The sequence below is a fragment of the Mastigoproctus giganteus genome, chromosome 9 (genome assembly GCF_048544385.1).
Source record: "Mastigoproctus giganteus isolate SK-2022 chromosome 9, ASM4854438v1, whole genome shotgun sequence".
NCBI lineage: Eukaryota > Metazoa > Arthropoda > Arachnida > Uropygi > Thelyphonidae > Mastigoproctus > Mastigoproctus giganteus.
In genome coordinates, this window is record NC_143583.1 from 111075352 (window position 1) to 111093471 (window position 18120).

The window sequence follows — 18120 nt, forward strand, 5'->3', positions numbered from 1 at the left end:
TATTCATTATTTAGTGATACGTATAAAGTTAATGAGGATTTTACAATGAAAAGTCCATCACAGCTTATTAGCAACTTCAGTATATTTAATTGGTTTCATTATTGATTACATGAGCAGTTATTGCAGGATGTGAGCCTTCCAGGAGTTTTGGAACATCCTACGCTTTGGTAGTTGGTATAGCTGTGAACATTTAGGATGCTCCACTATGTGACATTTACAGAAAGTCTCTGTGTTTCCCATATAGAGCGTGGACGTTGAGGCTAATCCTTACCAGGCCACTTACTGTAAGACTCCTGACACAACGGAGGGTAAGTTGTGGACCACTTCTTTAATGCAACTCGGAGTGGCCAAGTGCCTACTAAAATATACAATTTTATCATTAGAATAGCAACTTGTGACCACTTATATTAAGAATCTTGTTAAATACAAGGAGTGCTTCAAAAGTAACCACGTTTTTATTTTGAATATTGAGTCATCACTGTTTTCTAATTTTTTTTAGATACAATTCCGGTTTTCATAAAAAATAAAATCCTATGAGTTTTAGTGAGCCCCCAAAGCGGTATATATTTTAATAAAGCGAATGTTTCAAATTTTTGTTTCTTTTTCTCGGGGGATTCATCCGTCTTCTGTCATGGCTAGTTTCAACGAGGTTGCAAACTTAAATGTACCTAACTTTACACAAACAGATATCTTTACCTCTACTTTAAACGTGATAATAAGGTTTTCATTTTAACTTTTGAAACACTCCTGGTATATCTATTATTATAGCTTTATGGTTTTCAAAATAATTCTCAGTATTACCACGAGACATCTGCCTATCCTCATAAACAGCTTTTGAGCAACGCTCATATACGAAGGTTTCATGGCTGTAATATCTGTCGCTGTTATTTATAATAATGCATTTATACTTTCTTTCAGGAATGATAGAGATGTGTATAATGCATTCATAACTTTATCTTTCCTGAAAGAATGCAGCTGTAACCAAATGGATTACTGTAGTATCCTTTTATGCTGAAATTTAACAGCACACAGTGGCAGCGACATATAATTTCTTTCTGCAATTTGACATCTTCCAATGCTAATGAGATCGCCTGTTTATTTTAATGTTTGACAGGTTTGTTAAGCAGCAGAGGCTTTAGTAGCTTATGGCTGCTATACATAATAATATCCGTTTTGACACACAAATATAAGCAGTGGACTATCTCAATACTAACTGGTCGAATAATTAGTTAATTTTCTCAAATTTCTGTTTTAAATAAGATATACAGCATATATGTAGAGTGATTATAAATGCACTTTGGCAGATCGGAAGCATTTCGATAATGGTCGTCATGAAGTTTGGCAGGTAAGTTAAGGAAATGTGTACTCCAGGATTGTATCTTTGTATGTCGCCTGCTATTCGCGCCAAATAAGGGGACTTCTGATTCTATAGCACGCTAAAGTTATGCCATTGATTGAAAAAACAAAAGGCGGAGATCGTGAGACACTTTTACATTGAGAGAAACAATGCAAAGGATAAATAATGCCTGCACGGAATTCATCATGAATAAACTCAGACGGAAAACAAGAGTTTCCGGGATAGAAACCTTTCTAGCTTACCTTGAGACCGACTAACTCAGCCATGGAATGAAAAACCCCCAAAAAGTTCCTAGGGATTCGTCATTGAGAACCCGGGATTTTCCATCCAGTGTGAGAAAGACGAAGATTATAACCACTATGCTACACGCGAGGACAAGCACATTAGGACAGGAAATCACAAGTACTAGTGGTCGCACTGCTGAGATCCATCAAACCATACCGGAAAGGACTGTCATTCATGCTCTCAGGATGCGCAGAACCCATCTCAATTGTATGAAAAGCAAAAGAAAATTGGAAATAAAGTTTTTAATATTTCATTTTCAAAATTTAGTGAGAGATTGAGAAAATAAATTATATGTAGTTGCAAAGAGGCATGCACTCTATTTCTTAACAAAATTGCCATTAATAATCAATTATTTATCCAACTGTTTGATGAGAGTTTCGAAATCCCGTTGCGGGAATGTATCAGGACACTTGTAGTACCACTATCACACTGCTGATATAACCTCATTATTGTTTATTCCCAATATTGGAAATGTTTTCCTGCAAGGCGTAGCTTAGAGTGAGGAAACAGATGCAAATTTGAAGAGGCTAAATCAGAGGTATGCAAAGGATGCTGTATTTTCCTTTCACTCCAGTTGTACTTGTTACGCACATATATAGGCAAAGAAGCCAGTTACGACAAAGCTGTTATCAACTGCGTGTGTGCGTGTGGTCGTGCACCGTCGTGAAAGATGATCATTCCATTATCAAGAATTTTCGATTGATTGTTCATGAGGAATCGAATTACTTATACACCTTCAGCAACATTAATAATAATGACTGATACTTGTGGAATGAGATGCAAGTTGTTACTCCCTTCCTTAAACAATTATTAACACTTACAAATATTTATTTAGATATTGCTGCTTCCTTGTTCACAGCCACAATTTCTTGATACGAGTATATTGCCAGTAAGAAACGGACGAATCCTTGTACTTCTTTTGTGTGTGTCAACAAACGGCTGCACAGTCACATCTGTATTTAATTTCGTAATTGGAGATCCTCCTTTTCAATTTGTCCGCATGCTTTGGCAATTCTAAAACACAGGCGTTTTCCATTTGGGTTCCACTCTTCTCAAGCTATGGATCTACTACTAAAGGCGAGTGACGTTCTACTTTGTGCTATAATTCCTAGCACGACTCGCAGTCGACGATTATTAGCTTAAAATATCTTTGAAGAGACGAGGTCTGCTTCAATCAGCGGTTTTTTTAAGTGAACGTCAGCATCATTTGAGCGAAGTTCACCTTAGCCGGTCAGAAAACTACTACTAGTAGCAAATGATGAAAAAACGCAAGCTTATATAGCATCGATCAAAAAAAAAAAAACAAAAAAACTACACACTTTACTCATCCATACTCTAATTCTTCATTGAATTTATTCATAATATCCACTTCCACAACAACAGGTGGAATCCAGTTTAAGAGTCAACAATCCGCTGGCTGAAGAAAAACTTCGGGCATCTATCCTGCAACCACCCTTCCTCAACTTAAAATCTATGTCCCCGCAATGTATATAGTCTCAACAAGAAGAATGCCATTAACATTTAGCTTACTCAATCCATTCAAGGCCTTAAACACCTCAATCAGATTTCGCAGGTGCGTAGTAACCAGAAGCTGCAATTTGCAGACCTGAAACCAAGAAAGGATTCAAGTCTTCAAATTGAAGCGTCTAGATAAGCCACTCTTTTGCTCCCTTCACCAATCCTGTTCCCGTTCTCTGCACTCGTTCCAGCAGATCTACATCTTTCCTAAAGTAAGGCCTCCAGACCTGTATACTGCACTCAAAATGAGGCCTAACCATGCCCTTGTACAAGGGAATAATCACCTCCTTATTCCTGCTAGCAAAGTTTCTGTATATCATTGACAAAACCCCATGAGTTATCCGGGCAGCACGTCTGTACTGCGCTGCGCAGAGAATTTCATATCTGACTGCACAATTACTCCCAGGTTTTTTTCATTTTACACTATCCTGAGTGTAGTACCACACAGTTGATAAGTTACTCTTGGATTATTGCTACTCATATGCAATACCATGCATTTTTCAATGTTAAACTTCAACTGCCATTTGTCAGTTCATGAACCTAATTTTCCTAGATTTTTTGCAGTAGCTCAGGCTGGTTACTGCCATTAACCACCCGCCAACCTTTGTATCACTCCAAACTTAAATCTTAAGCCTGATATACCTTCATCAATATCATTAATAGATATTGAAAAGAATAATGGGCCCGGCACTGAACCTGTAGGACTCCACTGATAAACATTAATCCAAGAAGAGCAATGCCCATTGATAACCACTCTCTCTTCATCCACTTAACCACCCCTTTATCCATAGCCGTAATTTTCCCTTAATGCCACATTCATTATAGACCTTCCTGCAATCTATGTATAAGATATCAAAATTTATTTTTGCATCCAGTTCTTTGGTCACCTATCATAGTTTTTTTTTTTTTTTTTTTGGTAGTTGTTGGCGCATCGGCTTCTATGGCCATAATGCACCTCCCAAGGTTTTTGCAGTACTTTGATCCAAGCCCGAGGCGGCATTCGAACCCGCGACCTTTGGGTTGCCGGGCAGGAACTTTACCCACCCGGCACACCTATCATAGTAAACTATCAGATTAGCTGGATAAGACTGCCTCTTTACAAATCCATGCTGTAATTGCAGTATAACTGCATTCCTGTCCAGATGGTCCTACATTACCTCTTTAACCAGTGACATCATTATTTTCCCTGGAATGGACATTAAGCTAACAGGTCTGTAATTAGTCATGTCACCTTTTAATCCCCCCCCCTTTATGAATTGGGGATGCATTCGCACATCTCCAGCCCATGGGGACTTCTCCTGAATCCAAAGATGCCTCATAATTATGGCTATGGGTTTTCTTACCTCCTCTGCTACCTCCCTTATTATAATTAGATACGTTACATCCACTCCAGATGCTTTTTTTATGTTCAGCTTCAGCAATTTCTTTTATACTTTCCTGTAAGTTATCAAAAAGTGATTTAGCTCCCTGTTAGAGTTTGATAAACTTCTGCCATCTCCTCCTCCTCTAAAGAATTCCTCATGTGTGAATGTAGATGCAAGGTACCTATTAATTTATCAACAACATGAGAAGGGTCATCAACGGTTAACCGATAGACAAAATAGGCCAATGTGATTCAACCGCTTGCTTCTGCTGTTAATATAAGCATAGAAGTCTTTGCTGCTTTTCTTTGCCGGATATTTCTCATAACCTGCCTGGCCTACTTTGTGTCCTGATTACAGATTAATTTATATATACCACAGGCTTCTGTATCACCTGAGAATTTATATGCATCCCATGCACTTTTCTTCTCTGCCGTGTGACTCAATAGTTCATCTGACATCCATTTAGGTCTAAGTCTTGAACAGTATTTCTTCTTTGGTACGAAAAGCCTAGTAGCTTCTATGATTACTCCCGAATGCTTCCCATTTGGAATTTGCTGCTGGTAACATAATTAGTTGGTCCCACTGTGCAGAATTTAAAAAAACTGTCTGAGACAATTGTAGGCACCCTCACGAAATCAAATGCCTTTCCTTTTACCCTTGACAGTAGTTATGTCTTTAATTAAATTCTACATTAGTACTCTGTGATCGCTGCCACCCAGTGGGTGTTTTAATTGCAGATGCTTAATGCATGAAGAATCACTGCTGATAACCAGATCAAGAGTATTGGTTCCTCTTGTTGCCTCTCTAACATGCTGCTCTGTGGTGTAGTTTCATGGCGGTGTTGATCCTTCTACCATTCTTTTTCTTCCGGAGACAGAGATATCAGAATCATGAATTCACTATCGAGTGATATAGTGTTGACGACTAAACAACTTCTTGCATTGCTCCGTTACATTGTTATGCTGTCGTTGTACGAGAGATTTCTTGAAAAATCCTTAAACCATCCTCAGAATTCTCGATGGATCTCCCAAACAAGCGATACAGCGCTAAAAATAGCAGCAGCCTTTAAAATAAAAATAAACCTAATGTGATGATTAAATAACTGATTAATTAACGAATTATAATAAAAAAGAGAAGTTAAGTACATTAAGAGACCAATGAAACAATTTACGCTTGAGAACTATTTTTGTGGCAATATACTAAGGCTATGAGACGTCAATGTATCGTGTCTGTAAATTTTGCGTATTTCGCGGTGCTCGATTGGCTGGATGAAAAAAACCCTGCATTCTTGGCAGATTAAGTCAAACATGTGAAAAAATCCAGCAGAACTTCCTCCCATCTCGATGGGATTCGAATGCCGGCCATATCCGCACAGTGTGCAAGGACAGCTATTGCAACCACTGAGACAGTAATTGCCAATTATGATAGAGGAAAAGTCAATGAAAACGTCGTTGTAATCACATTGCATGTGAAGTGAATTATTACAATTATTTGGAATGAGAAAGAATTAACATATCGTATTCACGACCTCAGGGTTCTTTTTAAAATTATAATTAAAATTTATTATTATTAAATTAATATTATTATATAATACATGTACTTAATTAAACACTGCTATATTAAAAGCCAAAACAATTTGAAAAAACAAAAAAGCGCTATCACAAAGGAGTCCTACACCACGATGTAAGCGAGATAGGGATTCCTGCATTTGTATGTTTCTACAGTTTTGCATTTTATGTTTTAATTTTTTAATAAAAACTTTACAGTTTACAATCGCATTGATATAAATTTCCTGATATTCACGTTACAAGAAAATATAGCCTTCGAAAGCATTGGATACGTTGCCTTGCCACCCACAATCTCAGACGGACTGTATGGCTTTTTATCCACAAATGGTTCCTCACTCCATCTACAAGCAAGTTACAGACACGATAGACTGATGCCATTACTTTTCTTGGATCTAGAGTCGCAGATTTGGAATTTGAGTACAAAGCAGGAAATAATTTTTGAGACCCATTCTTACACAGTCCAAGATGGTTTGAGAATCAGTGGCATGAATTCCCTTCCAGAATTGATGCTAGCGATTTTTTTATTTCGGACTGCACGAGTGTTCTGTGGTTATATCTAGTCCATAAATTCCAGAACTCTATGGCGAAAGAAGTTACCAGCATGTATACAATACAACGTACATAATGCATCGTGCAAGGCTACATTTCTGAAGGCGATTACAATAAGAAGGCACTTTTGCTATAAACAGATCGATTAATCATTGGTCAAGTTCACCGTAATGATGGTAGCCAAAGTTTTAAGATGTAATTGTGGCATTCTCGAGCACACGTTTCTCATTTTTACTTACATCAAATTTTAGATACCAAGGTTCATATATAATCGGGACATTGAATTCCGAAGCCAAAGTTTATTTATAATCGATGTATACAATACTAAGACGGGCACTCGGAGTTTATTCAATCTGTAAATAAGATTTACAAATAGACAAATATTGAATCGATTATCTACACTATCTGTTCTTCCTAACCTACGCTTCACTTTTATAAATAACTAGCTTTCCCCCTTTTTTAGGAAATAATGAAATTGAAGCTGATCATGATGTACGAGAGCGGGTATTTCTTCTGAGATGTATTTATCAAGTAAAAAGAATCTGATTTTAAGCATGCAATGATTAATTTAATTTGTCTCCATGAAATTAAATGTTAAAGAGACAGTTTATAAATCTTGTTTACAAATAGGAAACCTCTGGTGCCCACTTTGTTCTTTTTGTTTAAAACAATTTGGTTGATTCGATAACTTTAAGGAGTAACAGATAATGAAAAAATTATTACAAATATACTAAATTTTATGAGATTTGTTAAGGAATATTTCACGACAGATTCACAAAGTTTTCAGAATTCCTCTCTCAACTATATTTTCAATCGGTGGGGATGGGGAGAGATTCCTCGCTAAAAACAAACCGAACTGTTGCTGGATTATTGCATTTAATACACATCCACGTACGTTGAAGGGTCTAGTCAATATTGCTAATTAGATATTGATTTTCTTTCATCGTTAAATTTCATCTCGTATATCACTTGCAGTTGCACAACATCTCGATAGAAGCAAGAACAACAACTTTTAAAAATTTCTCAATTTATTATAAAGTATATTTGCGATTGAAATTTCCATGGCAAATATTTTAACACTTTGAACCATTAGGACCATTCCTTAGCATGTAGAGGTCATAAACTACCTTCTAAGATTCCAAAATCATGGGTTATTTACTCTTCACGAGAATGGCATTATCTTACTTCTCATGAGGTGGTATGTTGTTCGAATTACAGATTAGCTATATTGAGAATTGCTTATGTCTCAACGTTTCTTCAGTTTTCTTCTATTAGTCCCCTTTCTCGTGTATGAATTGTGTGACTGGTGGTGGTGGGAGGAATTGTAATCTCTTATATTTGCTCTTTCCCTCACAAAACTTCGTCAAATTTCCCAAATTTCCCTAAATCTGAAATCAAGAGTTCTCTGATTTTTATATTGTTATTAATGGTAATATGATGCCAAAGATATGTTTAAAATAATTTCTCTAAATCTCTGTCACAAAGATATGTTTCAGCCCACCGGCTTGATTCAATGCAATCTATTAAACTTTTGAAATGATAACAGTATAACAGAAAACATCTGTAGCACTGTAAAGCCATACTTTGATATCATAAAAACTAGTGTAATTGTAACTCTGGTTTTACACTATCTGTTACCTCATTCTTTTCTCTTTCAACTTAACATCATGTTTTGATACACTACACACAACTGCTTATGTAAAGTTTACTGTTACTTGAAATATGTTCTTTGAAGTTTATTATTACACACTGCTCTTTGAATTGCAATTTCGGGTAATTGTAATACCCTTATTTGGTATACCATTTCTTTCAAAAAAAGGCCGTGCAATGTAGTATTACATAAACAGTAATATATGCATGATTTAATAATGTTTAATGCATTCATTTATATTAACATTAGCTTACAGAGATAATATTGTTTTCGTGTAGAATGCACATATAAATAATCACTCTTTATCATTGAAATTGAACACCTATAAGTTAAAAACAAACCTATTTGAAAATTTGCACTAATCCTGTTTATGTATAAATACGAAAACGATTGGCTTTTCGTAAAGTTCATGAGCACAGTATCACTGGAGTCATAAGACCAGAGAGATCTCTTTTTTGTGTGATATTAATGCTTGTTACAGCTCTTTACAAAGAAAGCTATTACACACACTGCTCTCTTTTGCTAACTGCATGCAGTACCACATATTTTCGAAGGCATTACGTACACCTCCTGACTGAATTTTATAGGGGACGTTTTAGTGGATGGCTTAAAACGATAAGTTGCTTCGCATGTAGGAAGTACTGCAAGAACTGTAGGAATGTGTCAGCCGTGACTACAGGAACCAGTACCATTCGCCCATATATTTCCAGATGCTCTACAAAATATTCATCAGACGAAAATCATCACGGATGATCGATTGCCCACAGAGCACAAATCTGTGATTACCCGCCAGATTTCAAACCGCTGTTCGAATCTGGCACAGTTTGTGCCAATGAGCGCCATTGCCAAAAGCAACATAACATAAGTATGTTAACACTACCTTGGGAACTACACTTCTATGTTTCACAATGAAAATCCTTATCCACGTACCGTACAAATATCTGTACCATGTCTTTATGATATTGACGGACTTTCTTAGCTCTTAAACTTCTAGGTTGCTCTCAATAGAACAAGAAAGTCGACAGGATACACTTTAGGCAGCTCAAAATATTTCCCAACTTAGAGCTCAGATACTACAGCAACCATGGAGAGATGTCCTGCCGAATGATTTTTTTACCATTTTACTCGCTGCCAATGACGTACAGCTACCTGCATCATCGTTCACCGTGGTATTGCCAATGCAGATGTCGTTCATGTTCTGATCGTAAATGACTTCATTTTGACTTGCAAATGTAATCACTTCTTCCACATAGGAATATGTGTCCTTCTGTGCGATTTGAAATAAATATATAACTTCTGGGGAAATCAATTTCCACGAAGTAGTGTGCATATGTAAATAAAACTTGCACTAATGATTAGCTACAATACTTAAAACTGACCATTACTGGTGATGACAGTCCTCGTCTCTTTTGATTGAATTTTCTTTCCGATAACACCATTATTTGTTTTCCTTTTCCTGAAATTAGAGTGCTCTCGCACTCTAATTTCAGGAAAAGGAAATGTTGTGTTTATTCATTTCAGCAGATTAACCCACATTTATGAAGTAAAAGTGATCGAATAATTGCATTTTGTTTCTACTTTTCTCTTTCATGCCACCTGTTGGAAAGGAATTATAATTGCATAATTCGTTAACTATAAGTCCTTTATCAAGGTTTTCTTCGCCCTCCAAGCTCTAGCGCGACTAAAGAGAACTCAACCATAACGGAAGAGGCTGTTTTTTTTTATGGACATCTGAGAAGATCATCAGAATATGGAGCTTTCAATTTTTAAAGATGGAAGATGGGAAATGAAATAGAGTGAAGTAGAAACTGAAAGGAAGTGAATGATATGGCATTCCTACGATAAGAAATCGTTTTTATATTGGAAGGTACTCAAACTACACTGATAATGTCAATAAGCAAGCAGAATTCGTTGTTTTATATTTGCGAAGTGATTCGAATTCCATTGGAAGTGACACTTCGAATCAAAAATATTATTTCATTTGTTTTGGAGATATGATTTCTTATATTAGAAAACAACGATAACGTCTCTGTAAAATTACTCCGCAGGAGCAGTAAATTTAATAAGGTGCTGTCAAAGACTTTGACAATGTGAAACCTTGTAAAAGGTGATGATACATAAATAAAATTTAAGAATGCTGGTGTGCCAATCTAAAAGTTGTTTTTGATTGTATTGAAGATGTTAAATATAGAGGAAAGTATGTGAATGATGACTCTCAAATCGCACATGGAATCTATATATTAATCCATAAGGATATCTGATTTTTAATGAGCTATACCTCGATAAGTTCATCTGGAACTTTTACTTGTTTCGCTATTTCTTAGCGATCTGTGATGGGTCAAAAGAATCAAATTCATTTGCAGTTGGGGCATAGCTCTTAAGATCATCAAAATAGCTTGGGCAATGAATTTTGGGAATGACACAGATGTTCGCCATATGACCATGTAAGCATAGAACAAAAGGATATCAACAGAGATCTCTGGACGATGCTAACAGCTAAGTTTAAAAAATCTAATAAAAGCCCTATTGACTACAGCTGCATTATGCCTTCCCACAAGGTAGCTCTATGATCCAGATCTACAAGAATTGCCAGTGTCGCAGAAAGTTTAGTGGTCGATGTAAATAAGCTTTTATTGCTGAAGGAACATATTATATCAGTATAATTTCATTCTAGCAGTCATCTGAAACGTAGGTTTTCAGTAATTCATTGCCACCTCACTCTTGGTGAGAGTTAAGGCAGGCAATATTAAGGAACTGGTTATTAATAATAGGCAGCATCTGTCAGTTAGTGTATTATGAGAAGTGAGAGTAAATTTCATTACCGCCTGAAAAAAAACGTGAAGTCTAATGATTTTCATGAAGTTAATCAAAACATTCATTGACAGAGTTACAGTTATGGTCCACTTGGTGGCATGTGTATTATATTTACTTTATGAAGGGAACAACCCCACAAACCAAAGAAAGGAACCAAACAAAGGAACAGATTTCGGAAAATCAAATAAAATGTTCTTATCTACTTCAAAATCCCTCATCGTGTTCTCGACTACCTTGATACTGATAAAAATTGAATAAACAATTACTATTTTCTGTATTCATATTATAAGTAATGCTTTCTTGATACCAATCGGTGCAGTGTATGTCTGTATAAATACTGAGCTCTATTTTGGAAATTCAAAATGGTCTGCTCGAGCACTCTTCCACATTATATTTACAATTTGCTAGGAAGACTTATTTAATTCTCCACATTACAAAAATTCATACAATGACCATACAATGTTCCAAAATATTTCGCATAATTAAAACATTATTCGATTTTAATTATTAACCTAAAAAAATATTTCGGTTTCGGATACTGTCCCATTGCCAACTTTTACTTTTTTTATTCCAGTATACCAAAAGTTATCTATTCATACTAGCTAAAAGACCCTGGGTACCCCACTTCTGAATTGTCAGGGAGTGAGAATTATTTCCATTTAAACCCATATTTGCATTTAGAGGAGCAGTGTTTAAGAATTCACCATAAATGAAGCACAACAGTTTGATTGTGTGTATGAAGTCATATTGTTAGATGCACATCTACTCTGATAAGAAATGGGAAACCCAAGGAATTATTGGATCATTTATCTAAGGCTTTTCTTTTGATATGAAACCATTTATCGAACTTCAGTTATTCAGTAACGAGGAGATTATGAAAGGCATGCAAAGCTTTATCTTATTTGCTTTTATATAGATCAGAAGCTGAACTTGGCAAGGAATTCGTATTGTATTTTATATATTTTAAATTGTTCTGATAATTTTGTACCTTTATTTTTTAATTAGTTTGTTGTTTGTTATTTGGTTTTTAGGAGCATTAGCAACTAAGGCCATACTGCTCCGGGGATATGCGGTGGTCATTCCCTGACCTTTCCGCATCCTCCGTATTTGGTGGTCACGGGCTCGAACCCCGGTCTATTAAGAAACGTGTGCTACGCACTGCTGCTCCTGCCCACCTGGCTACGGAGGCACCTTTTTTAATCAGTAAAAGTAATTAGTGGTGCTCAGAACTCACCTTAATGATCATAATTCTCCTTAACAGCATTTCTCAATCATTATTTTGAAAATGGACATTCTAAGTTCCATATACGAAGCCATTAAAATGAGCCAAATATACATCCTCGAGCTTTTTTGAAATCAAATTTCTGACACTATCGCTTTTTTTGAGAGAAACAGCAGTTTCACTCTTTGACCAAAACCTTAATGTTAGTTGGGAATATGCTGATATACACACTTCTTCGCCATTTGGTTTCCGGGAGAATCGAATAATGTTTGTCAGCGAAAACTGTCTTATTGGTAGCCATTTTGCTCATATAGTGTTGTAAAAATAGTAGCTCTAATTCACAATTATTATTGATAAAAGTCTGGCTTTTTTATTGTTTTATGAACCAAAGCAAGCTTTCTGATTCTATATATGACTGCATTGCCTTTCATAGCATTTTGATTAAGGAGAGTAACGAATGCCATTTGTTATTCGTAAAGCCTTGTACGTTTTGGTCAATGAATTAGTTCAAGTGCAAACCGTTTCATTTTGTTTTCAAGGAGCAATGTTTGTTCATCTAAACTTTTTTCGAATATAGTCGTACACTTTGCGATTTGTTTCTCAGCGATTAAAATCATGTCCCTGTTCATAATTACTCTGAATTCAATTAACATTTCGGCAACTAACCACGCAAAAAAGCAGCGTTAATGGCGACTTAAATTTTCAGTTTATTCTTCTGACCACACTCATTTAATGAAACTCGCAGATTTCATTCTCATAGTACTATTAAGTTTGGAAATTCTCTCAGATTCTGGCTCGCTCAGGTCAATGGGCTTGGAAAATGTAGCATTTCACGTTCTGCTGATGTCCATTAAATGATCAATAATCTCATCGTTAATGGAATTGGTCCCTCACATAAACGTTCTGTTATTAATTTAAGATTTCTGGTTAGCAAAGTTATGAACATTTTCTCAGGGGCTATAACAATTCCTCCGTTTCTTATTCTAAATGTATATATAATGTTTTATATTGTTGAAATATCAATAATGAATGATAAATTATTAGAACTGAATGCATCGATGCCCATGTTTATTTATTTCTTCGGATCTTCTAGGATTTAATAAAATAAACAAATAGCAACACGTATCTCAGATCTTAATATACACAGTCAACATGTTTGTAGTATACTATTCTTATTTCCTCTTGGATTTTTATAACAATTGAAATATAACACATATCGTGTTTTATAGCGATTAATACATCCCAAATAGAATTAATTCATGATTTTTATATTTAGTAAACTGATAGCAAAAATGATCCTTTCATATACGCACTGTAGAAACCGAGAAAATTTCTTTACTACTCATCCGCCATATTGCCCATTCATTCGTCCAGTCAGAGCGTGGCAACAAACGTAATATCCAGTTCTTCAGCTACATAAAAGGTATATGGATTACCCTAGGTGATATGTAAAAAAATAAATAAATAAAAATTAATAAATAAATAATAACTGCGGGATTTCCATTTGTCCAATTTTAATGAAATCTGTGATGGCTCGACAAATCTTTTTAAAAGAGCCAAAATATGAAAATCAGTTATTGGAAACCGAGGTGTTAGATGTGGATGAACATGGTGAAGACAATAAGCGCTTTACGCATAAGTTTAAATGCAAACACGCCTAATAATATCATTGGTATACGCTTCTATTTCCAAGACTGTAAATAAGGAGTGCCAATAATAAAATTCCCTATGTCCGAAATTCCCATTCATTAAATCTTCCATAATCAATTGCTTTTCCTGAAAAAAAAAAAAAAAGTATGGAAAAGCAAACAAAAGCCGGTTTTTGGAGAATTAAGGAAAAATCCGTCTAGGAGGGGATAACGTCGCCATGTTATCATGCACCTACAAGAAAGCATGCTCAGAGAGGTTATTTTGATGCACTAGTTTCCCAAAACAGAACTCTCATTTCTGATTTTCGAATGCACTGAAAAAATGGTCTACTAGAACACAATTATTAATTTAATTTTACTTAGTGTTCAAACCCAATATTATATTGAACAAAAACGACATGAATTGGCTGTTCTGTTATTTATTTTTTTTAATTTTACAGTTTTCTGGGATCTCTTTCTTCTTTCTGTTTATTTTCTTCTTCTTTCATTCCTCACATTATTTCTTTTTATGCTTTGCTCTTAATTCTTACATAATTTCGGATTATTTGTCCTTGAAATTTCATAAGAAAAACAAAAAAGAATTATCAAATATCTTTTAGTTTTTTTTTCGCTGGAAGCGAAAAATAGTTTTAAAATTTTGGAATTTTGTTATTTTTTATATGCTTCTGTCACATCACATCTGAGTCATCCTTTTCTTTTCAGAGATTGTGATCTACATTGCTGGAGTCTTCTATCATAACTGAATTCCTCATTCTATCGATCGTCTTTTTAGCCCTTCTCTGTATTCTCTACAGTAGGTCTAAGTCCTTTTAAAAGAGAAGGATTCCATAGTTGAGTACAATACCCCAGGTATGCTCTGACCTGTAATTTCTACAGTGGAACTAGTAGCACCTTTTTTCCTCTAACTAAATACTATTACAATAACCAACAAACCTTTAACTGGGTTGAGTCTGAATAGCTCTTTGCTTTTCTTACTGCTTCTCTAACCGGCCCGGAAAGATGTATTAATTGCATTGTAAGTTTTAAACTAAAAGCTTCTTGTTATGAAAGTTTAATAGCTTATATGTATAATTGTATGGCTAAACGTCTATAAACAAACTGGGTTGCTTTTAGGTATTCTTACAGCAAGTGGCTCTCCGATCGCTGTATTACAGCGAAATTAAAATTAAATGAGAAAAACCAGCACGAATTTCCTTCTCAAATATGGGTTTCTTTAAATGCCATATTAAATACTGTATATTAATTGTCACAGATTCTCTTTAAATGACTGAAGGATCTAATTAGATTAAATTACTTGTATGCAAAGCAATACTTTGTTTAAAAGGGAAAAGTTAGTTGAAGAAGTAGGTGTGTGAGTGCGCTACTTTCTTCTTCTTCTTGGTTCTTTCCTCATTTAGATTTGCTTAGATTTACTAAAGAGGACAGGGCTAAAGTAGCTGAAAATAAATTGACAAGTGTGTAATCATATTATCAAATTAATAAGGATTTCTAATTTTAAAGAACTGAATAAATGCAGAGCCATGTTACAAAGTATTTGCTTTCTCTTTTTAATGCACAGTTCTTAAGAATCGCGAATTCTTAAGATTCGTCATATTGTAATAGTGTGTTTAGTTTTCAGATTCTTGGCAGACATGAAAGTATTGAGCAAACGAAAAAGTTTTTCCACTCGAGTTATTTTGCATTTGAACTTGACATTATTCTTAACACATAAAATGTGCAAACTGTACACATCCTTTTATAATACGAGTATATGACACTGTTTTCGTGGACTCTACGAATATATGCGATTTCATTAATTGATGAATACTTCCATCATTTAATCCTCTCAAATTTGTAATTTGTTTGTACATTAAACAGGGTTAAAACAGGGTTCGGGAGAAAAAAACTGTGGTTTTTTTTCTCCCGGACACTCGGATTTTTCAGCCAGCAAACCAAACAACAAATCGACCACAGAACACACGCAATTTACAGGCATATTAGACCCAATATGGCCTAAGTTGATGATGCGCTAGAAACCCTACACCAACCAACCGTGGATGAAGGAGTGAAACTATACCAAAGTAGATAAATAATAAACACGCCACGCCTTTGAGATAAAAAAAATCGCAGCAGCACGATGTAAAATTTTATAAATTGAGTCTTTTCGCATTAAAAATTGAATATTTTATCCATAGACTATTTTTGGACTGAACAAGTCGATTAAAAGAAATTGGAATCATTAATTTTATGATGATTCTTCTGTATTATGACTTTCTTACGTGTGTGTCAGTTTCACTGTTTTCACTACAGTTTTTTGTTTCATGTGTATATGATGCTTTATATTTTTCAGCCAATCTCTTCTGTTGTTCTGAAGTCTTACTCGTAATGAATTTTATTTATTTATTTATTATATTTTTTTCAGTCTTCTCTAGGCGTTTCTTAAATTTACGCGAATTATTTAATTTTTAAATCTTCTTAAATATATGTTATTTACAAATTCTGCCATATGTGAAACAAGGAAAAAAATTAAATATGGAAAAGAGCTGAACAGAATAGGAAATATAAAATTAAGAACAACAAGCAATTTCGTAACACGTAGCTATCACATGGCAAATAAACCAAAGCCGCTCTTTCTCTGTTGTCACACAAAATATTTATATGACCGCATATAAAATAACTGTTTTTTTTTATTTTGTATGTTCGTGTAAATCTTTTTTTCCCTAACAAAACTCAGAATTTAAACATTAAATAACAAACTACCCTGTGCAACCAAAATACTAGGATTCCAGGAGTCAACCCCTTACAGATTATGTTTTAATACAATACCTCCGTAGGCCTCTGTAGCCGAGTGGTCAAGAGCAGGAGTGCTGTAGCATATGCTCTTTAAGTAGACCGGGGTTCAAGCTCCTGACTGCTAAATACGGTCGATCTGCCAATCGGCACTGGTCCAGCGTGGCAGATTATCGTCCATTTCCCTCAGCATGAATCCTTGAGGAGGATTCCATCCTATAGTGGAATGGCTGCAGTTTAACTTTACGGGTCCTTTGGCCTGTGTTTAGGGAACGCTTTCCACTGACTATCGTACATGATAAAGGAAATGTTTCTCCGTTTCTTAAACAGAATAGTTCTTGATTGGGCAAGCAACGTTTGTAATATTTTCCTCCATGGGGAGAATATTACAAACATTAAAATAAAAAAAGAAAGGCGAGCACTAACTTATCTTTCCATTCCACAATGGTTCTGTTGCTTTCAGGTCACAGATCTGAGAGACTGTATAATCACTATCACATTGTTTTTTCCCAGATAAATCCAACGCTGGCGTAATTTATAAAGAGGGACCTTATTTATTTCGACAGAACAGTATTTCATAAAACTCGTTGTGTATCAGTCCATCCGCAAGGTATCTCCCACAACTACCACTGATAAAATACCATACCCTGAAAATTACATACTGAAGTTTTCGACAATGGATATTACCTTTCTCTACCGCAACTACCTTAAGTCTGGTGACCTCTTAAATAAACTCACAAGAGACCTGGTTAAGCAGTGTTTCACATGGTTTAACAACGTATCTAGTCGATTTTTCAAGAGGTAACCAGATTTAAGACAGTTATGGTTTAGAAAGATGGTTACGTTTGTTGTCCTTTGCCGCATCTAACAACCTGATCATTGGAAACAGCCATTTCCAGCACCCTCAAAAACATCAACTTACATGGCGAAATCCATCTGGCAAGGACTCAGCAATCCTGGACTACATTTTGATCAATGCCAGATTTCGCTCATCACTCATGGACGTTCGTGCCATGAGGGGACCTGATTGCGGATCTGATCACTACCTCATCCGGGCTAAGGTGCAGCTCAAATTATGGCATGCAAAAAGATCATCTCGGTCAGCCAAGCTGGACTGGAGGCAGCTAATGAATGCTGCCAACAAACAGGCATATCAGATCGCCCTATCCAACCGCTTCGAGATGCTGGCCGTGCCCGAGGATATAAATGAAGAAGAAAAGCAGATCTCTGATGCCATCCTGGAATGTGCCAAGCCCCTATGTCCACCTGCCCGACGTCGAACGCAACCATGGATATCAGACGAGTGCCTCGACCTCGTGGACAAACGGAAACAGGCAAAGTTGGTCGACTTTGAACGGTACCGGCAGCTAAACC

The 18120-nt window shown here is 35.7% G+C and overlaps 1 protein-coding gene across 6 annotated transcripts in view; it reads left to right on the top strand.

Moving 5' to 3' along the window:
• Shal (Potassium voltage-gated channel protein Shal) overlaps positions 1-18120 on the top strand; it is a 264104-nt gene that overhangs the window by 199628 nt on the left and 46356 nt on the right. For 2 of the 6 annotated variants that reach the window (XM_090381766.1, XM_090381767.1), the window contains exons 5-6: positions 245-308; positions 7105-7172. The exons of 1 other annotated variant lie outside the window; for it this stretch is intronic. In XM_090381766.1, coding sequence (XP_090237892.1) covers positions 245-308; positions 7105-7172 — 132 coding nt within the window. Of the gene's footprint in view, positions 1-244; positions 309-7104; positions 7173-14679; positions 14827-18120 lie in introns of all 6 variants that reach the window. 3 more of the 6 variants (XR_016547417.1, XM_090381769.1, XR_016547418.1) reach the window with 2 other exon arrangements.